The sequence below is a fragment of the Sus scrofa genome, chromosome 15 (assembly GCF_054392235.1).
Source record: "Sus scrofa isolate SSC_HxYL_T2T_F1_AM1 chromosome 15, Sscrofa_HxYL_maternal_Yorkshire_Landrace_v2.0, whole genome shotgun sequence".
NCBI lineage: Eukaryota > Metazoa > Chordata > Mammalia > Artiodactyla > Suidae > Sus > Sus scrofa.
In genome coordinates this window covers 132643527-132649591 of record NC_139397.1, presented here as the reverse complement: position 1 = coordinate 132649591, position 6065 = coordinate 132643527, and the positions used below count along the sequence as shown (strand labels likewise).

The following is a 6065-nucleotide window of genomic DNA, read 5'->3' as shown; positions in this document are numbered from 1 at the left end:
GGGGGAGGCGGGAAGGAGGATCTTTTATTTCCTGCGGGAGTGAAGCCAATAAAACGTATGATTAGATCCAGCTCAACCTCGTGCTCTGTGACTCTAGGGCTTCCCCCTCCCTCCTGTAACCCCCGTGCCCTAGGATTTTGCCTTCTGGCGGCTGGAGTCCCGGCTTCCTCCTTAGAGGGCAGCAGCGGAGCATCTCGGGGACGCATGCGTCCCAATTTGCGCCCGGGGAATTAGAGAGAGGGAGAGAGAGAGAAAAAAAAAACACCAAATACGCGCGCCAAAGAAAACCCAAGTGGAAGAAAGCGCGCGGCCCTACCACCCCGGGGCCGTGGAGGCGCCTCCGGCCTCACCCGCGTTCCCGGCCGCGGCGTGATGCGCACGGACCGGCCCGCGACGCCCGGGCCGCCACTGTCCCCGCACCTGGACGCCGGCCCGGTGGCCGCGCCCCAGCCGCGCTCTCTCGCCACCGCGGCTTCTTCGGAGTCGCTTGGCGCCGGCGGGGCACCTCGTTCTCCATGGGGCTGAGCGACTGGCTGAGGACCGTGTGCTGCTGCTGTCCGTGCAGGTGCCTGGAGGAGCCCGCCGTGCCGGAGAAGGAGCCCCTGGTCAGGTAGGTGCGCGCCCCGACCGAGATCTGGGGTTCCCTGGGGGCTACTGGGGCCGCAGAGTGGGGAGTACCCGTGTGATCGTCTAAGCTGGGGAGCTAGGCTGTAAGGTCACGCTGAGGCTCAGACTAAGCCCCTTGGTCCTTTACAGGAGATCCTGCTTCTTGGGTCTGTTCCTTGGGCAAAATATTTGCTAAAAGCACAGATGCTCAGAGGCACCAGAGACCCAAGTGGACGCCTGCGGAAAATGCGGAGAATTCGAGTGCAGTGCCCTGGCGGGGAAGTACGGGAGAGAAGTTTGCATAGGAGTCCCATTAAATACAACTATGACTGTCTGTTTCGTAGGTATATTTCAGTGAAATAGGCAACTGTGAATTTGTTTGAATACGTTGTCATTTAAATTTTATTACTAAGAGAAGACAATCTCAGCGACTGAGCACAAGGAAATATTTTTCACTTTAAAAAATACCTATTTTTCTCAAGGGACAGCCTAGTCACTCACTGGGATGTTGATGATTCATTATAGATTAAGCTATGAAGTGTGAGCAGATTTGATGCACTGTTAGCAAGGTGCTAAGTGACTTTGTGAAGGGACAGGACAGCAATTATCTTCTATCTTAACTGCTGAAATTAAGGTTCTGACTGGGTCATGCCTTGGAGGTAGATATGACAGAAGCAAACTATTTAAAATGAAATGAGGGAGTTCCCGTCGTGGCGCAGTGGTTAACGAATCCGACTAGGAACCATGAGGTTGCAGGTTCGGTCCCTGCCCTTGCTCAGTGGGTTAAGGATCCGGCGTTGCCTTGAGCTGTGGTGTAGGTTGCAGACGCGGCTCGGATCCCACGTTGCTGTGGCTCTGGTAGGCCGGCGGCTACAGCTCCAATTAGACCCCTAGCCTGGGAACCTCCATATGCTGCAGAAGCGGCCCAAAGAAATAGCAAAAAGACAAAAAAAAAAAAATGAAATGAGGAAACAGTAGATGAGGCAGGATTCCAGGGTTGGGTCAGCAAACGTGGAAGCCCGAGTTTCTTATGAAGTATGCAAATGATATGCTAAAAACTTTCACAACTTTCTTGAAAGCGTGATTTACCTATTTTTTTTGCTTTTTCGAACACTTCCCTTGACTTTTGAGATCTTACATAACCCTTCTTGCCTGTCCACTCTTATTTTCCGGTACGTTACACATTGTACACCCATTGATTTAATCAGACGGGCATTCTTATTGCTGGAGGAACAATCCAAGCTTCTTATTCCCTCCAAGTTTGCTTCAAGTAGTGACCTTCATCCTTCCTGCCCCTTCCTCAGTGTTAGTTCTCAAGATCCCCTCAGGCAGTCTTCTTTGATCATTTTGCCCTTATTTGTCTTTTTCTTTTATGATGTAGGATTTTGAACTTGTTGCCTGTTTAGGGAGCATTCAAGTATGTAAACACAAATGTGTTTGTTGTGGATGTATAAAGTCATACAGACGATAGATACACAGTGTTTTCGTTTGCTCTTGCAGTGTTGTTCCCACTATATTATTAGATTGCTGTGGGCAGGGAGAAACCCAGTATTCTACTCCCAGTCTTAAAAGTAGTGGGTAATAATCTAGAATTTCATGCTTGAGTCATACACTCAAATTGTCGATAGTCATAGAACATGAAATATAATCCTCAGCTTGATTTCAGCCACAGAGCCTCAGGTCTTTCCAGTTTTCTGTCCTGGATTTGCCACGTGAGGTTATAATTTTGGTTGTTTTAAAATCTTGTAACCCCTAACTTGGGAACTTCCATATGCTGTGAGTGTGGCCCTAAAAAGACAAAAGACAGGAGTTCCCGTCGTGGTGCAGTGGTTAACGAATCCGACTAGGAACCATGAGGTTGCGGGTTCGATCCCTGCCCTTGCTCAGTGGGTTAATGATCCGGCGTTGCCCTGAGCTGTGGTGTAGGTTGCAGACGCAGCTCAGATCCCGCGTTGCTGTGGCTCTGGCGTAGGCCAGTGGCTACAGCTCCGATTCAACCCCTAGCCTGGGAACCTCCATATGCCGCGGGAGCGGCCCAAGAAATAGCAACAATAACAACAACAACAACAACAACAACAAAGAGACAAAAAGACAAAAAAAAAAAAAAAAAGACAAAAGACAAAAATCCAATCCAAGCCAATCGAACCAAAGCTTGACCCTCTCCTTCCTTGCTTTACACTGTGGGTCAAGGAATTTTACAAAGGATTTTAAGAAGACAGAGACAGTTGGGTAGAATAGAATAGTGCACATGAGTCAGGTTGCCTGGAGTTAAATTTCAACTGGATGACCTAGCATAAGTTATGAAACATATTCATGCCTTAATTTCCTCATCTGTAAAATGGGGGTGATAATTGGATGTACCTCAAAGGGATGCAGTGAGAAATGGAATGAACTAATCCGTGTAAAGTGCTCAGTATAGGGCTTGATGCATAGTAAACACTCAATAAATGTTTTAAGTATTGTTGCTGGTTTTCTGAGCATGTGCATATGCGTGGACTGGCCTTTTGTGGTTAAGTGTCATTCTGACACTATTCAATATAATGTTTGGGAGGAGCTGCCTATTAAAGGACAAGTGGAGCAGTGTGTGTGTGTGTGTGTGTGTGTGTGTGTGTGTTACTAGCATGTTCTTTCCTGTCCAAGTCAATGGAAGGTCTAGTTTGAAATTTTTTTGAAATAAATTTTATTGGAGCATAGTTGATTCAGAAGGTTGTGTTAGTTTCAGGTGTATAGCAAATAAATCAGTTATACATATGCATATATCCATTCTTTTTTAGATTTGTGTCCCCTATAGTGAAATTGTTTGAAGTGTGAAGTTCAGTGGGTTTTAGTCTATTCACAAAGCTGTGCAGTCATCACCACTTTCTACCTTTCATCACTCCAGAAAGAAGCGTCATACCCCCTGGTGGTCACTTGCTGCCCTCCTCTCCCTGTCTTCTCCCTGGTCTAGTCCCTGAACCTCCGCAGTCAACCACTAAACTACTTCCCATCTTTATGGTTTTGCCTGTTCTGGACATTGTGTATAAATGGAATCATTCCATAGGTGACCTTTTGCATCTGGCTACTTTCATCTAGCATAATGTTTTCAAGTTCATCCGTGTCGTAGGGTCTGTCAGCACTTCATTCTTTTTTATAGTTGGATAATATTCCATGGTATGGATATATCCCGTTTTATTTATTGATTGATGGACATTTGAGTGATTTCCACTTTTTTGGTTCTTATAAATAATGCTTCTGTGAACACTTGCATACAGGTTTTTGTGTGGAGATAGGTTTTCTTTTCTTTTTCTTTTGTCTTTTTAGGGCCACATCTACAGCATATGGAGGTTCCCAGGCTAGGAGTCCAATTGGAGCTGCAGCCGCCAGCCTACACTACAGCCACAGCAGTGCAGGATCCAACCCATGTCTGCAGCCTACACCACAGCTCATAGCAACGCAGGATCCTTAACCCACTGAGCGAGGCCAGGGATGAAACCCACGTCCTCATGGATCCTAGTTGAATTCCTTATTGCTGAGCCACAGCAGGAACTCCAGGACATAGATTTTTGATTCTCTTGACTATATACCTAGAAGTGGAATTGCTGGGTCCTATAGTAAATTCTACATTTCACTTTTTGAGAACTGCCAGGCTGTTTTCCAAAGTGCCTGGTTTGAAATCTTGACGTCATGAAATCAATATGGCCAGGTGGTCTTAATTTTTATTTTATTAAGAACTTCATTCTTTATGTCATTTTTTTTTAATTTATAAAAAAAGTTTTGTACAGACCCTTCCTCCTCCAAACTAAATCTTTTATTCTATTATAAACAGTGCTTTTCAAGTTTTATTTCATACCCCAAGGCAATAGTGCCTCGAGGGGGTGTGGTCACAGGGCAAGATGTTTGTTACTTGTGTGTGGTCACCAGCAAGCAGCTGTTTTCCAAAACACACTGGGAACTCTTGTTAGTTTAGGAAAACCAATTTTTAATCTCATTTGCCTCATTTGCCAATCCGACATTGCCACTTATGTTTTTGGTCTTGCTCCTTTTGCTTGTTCTGGAACCTTGAAAGGGAATGGCTGTCCCTTGTCTGGTTTGCATCTCTATTTCTCTCTGCCCCACTAGTTCTTTATTTTCCCTTTCTCTGGAAATATGCTGGGGCCTCCCTTGACTACAAATCCCTTCTGATGTTGCCATGTTCTTCAGCTGCCTTCCTTTGCTTTCCTCTGTGTGAGGCACAAATGTCTTTATTTATTTGTTAATTTTTTTCTTTTGATGGCTGGTGTGGTATATGGACATTCACAGGCCAAGGGTAGAATCAGAGCTACAGCTGGGGTCTACACCACAGCCACAGCAACGCTTTATCCGAGCCACATCTGTGACCTAGACTGCAGCTTGTGGCAATGCCAGATCCTTAACCCCCCAAGTGAGGCCAGGAATTGAACCCATATCCTCACAGAGACATCGTTGGGTCCTTAACCCACTGAGCCACAGCAGGAACTCCAGGCACAAATGTCTTTAAAGTGTAGAGAGCTGCACCCCTCATTTTACACTCAATGTGAAATCTGTTTTTTTCCTCTGTGTGATTACATGAAAACTGTTGTCTTGATAGTTCCCAGAGAAGGATACATGCTGCTCTTTTCTTGGTGTGCACAGAATACCCCTGTGCTGACCATCTGTGCCGTGTTTCCCATTTCCTTTCTCCCTGTCTCTGCTTTCAGTGTCCTGGTCCCTGTGCCCTGACCAGTCTTATCATGCTGCTTTCCCTTCTGGTGCTGCTGTCAGCTGCATTTTAGCTAGACATCTTTTTGTTTTCTGCTGAAGCTTCTACTTGGTTTTTAAGGCCCGTTTCAGCTGCCACCTATATGATGAAGTCTTAGGCCATCTCTCCAAGCAGTTATGGTGTCTCTTTTTTTTCTTTTTACCCCTCAGGTCACTTACTGCGTTCCCCCTGGTATTATTACACTTATGGGTGGGTGCTCCAACCCCTGCCAGACTGGAGGCTCTAATTCAGATTGGGGGGGGGGGGCTCTAACTCTCCTTAGCATCCCCTTTTGTGCCCAGCAGAGTGCTCCACAGGGCATAAGAATGAATTCAATGCTTTTTTAATAGTAAAAATTATAATAGCTGTTCATTTATTAATTTCTTCCAATGCATAAATTTTTTAAAAGTGTATCTAAAACAAAATGTTATGAAGAGTAACAGAACAAACACCCACATACTCAGCACCCACCTTAAGAAAACACGAACAGGGTGTTCCCTGGTGGCTCCACAGGTAAGGATCCAGCACTGTCTCTGCTTCAGCTTGGGTCACTGCTGTGGCATGGGTTCGAGTCTTGGCCCAGGAACTTCTGCATGACGGAGGTGCAGGCAAAAAAAAAGAGCAATCATTAACAGTAGAATTGAAGCCCACCATGTATCGCTTTATGTCTACATCCTCCTCTCCCCTCCAAATGTGACTTCTAAATTGAATCTGTGTTTAGCAT

General features: G+C 45.7%; 1 protein-coding gene across 2 annotated transcripts in view; it reads left to right on the top strand.

The window, feature by feature from the left end:
• The first annotated feature begins 202 nt into the window (after positions 1 to 202).
• The window catches only part of MREG (melanoregulin), a 64752-nt gene continuing 58889 nt past the window's right edge, over positions 203 to 6065 (top strand). The window contains exons 1-2 of one of the 2 annotated variants that reach the window (XM_084999129.1): positions 203 to 610; positions 757 to 950. In XM_084999129.1, the coding sequence (XP_084855255.1) occupies positions 811 to 950 (140 nt within the window). In that variant the 5' untranslated portion in view covers positions 203 to 610; positions 757 to 810. The remainder of the gene's footprint in view (positions 611 to 756; positions 951 to 6065) is intronic. The other variant, XM_021074953.2, reaches the window with a different exon arrangement.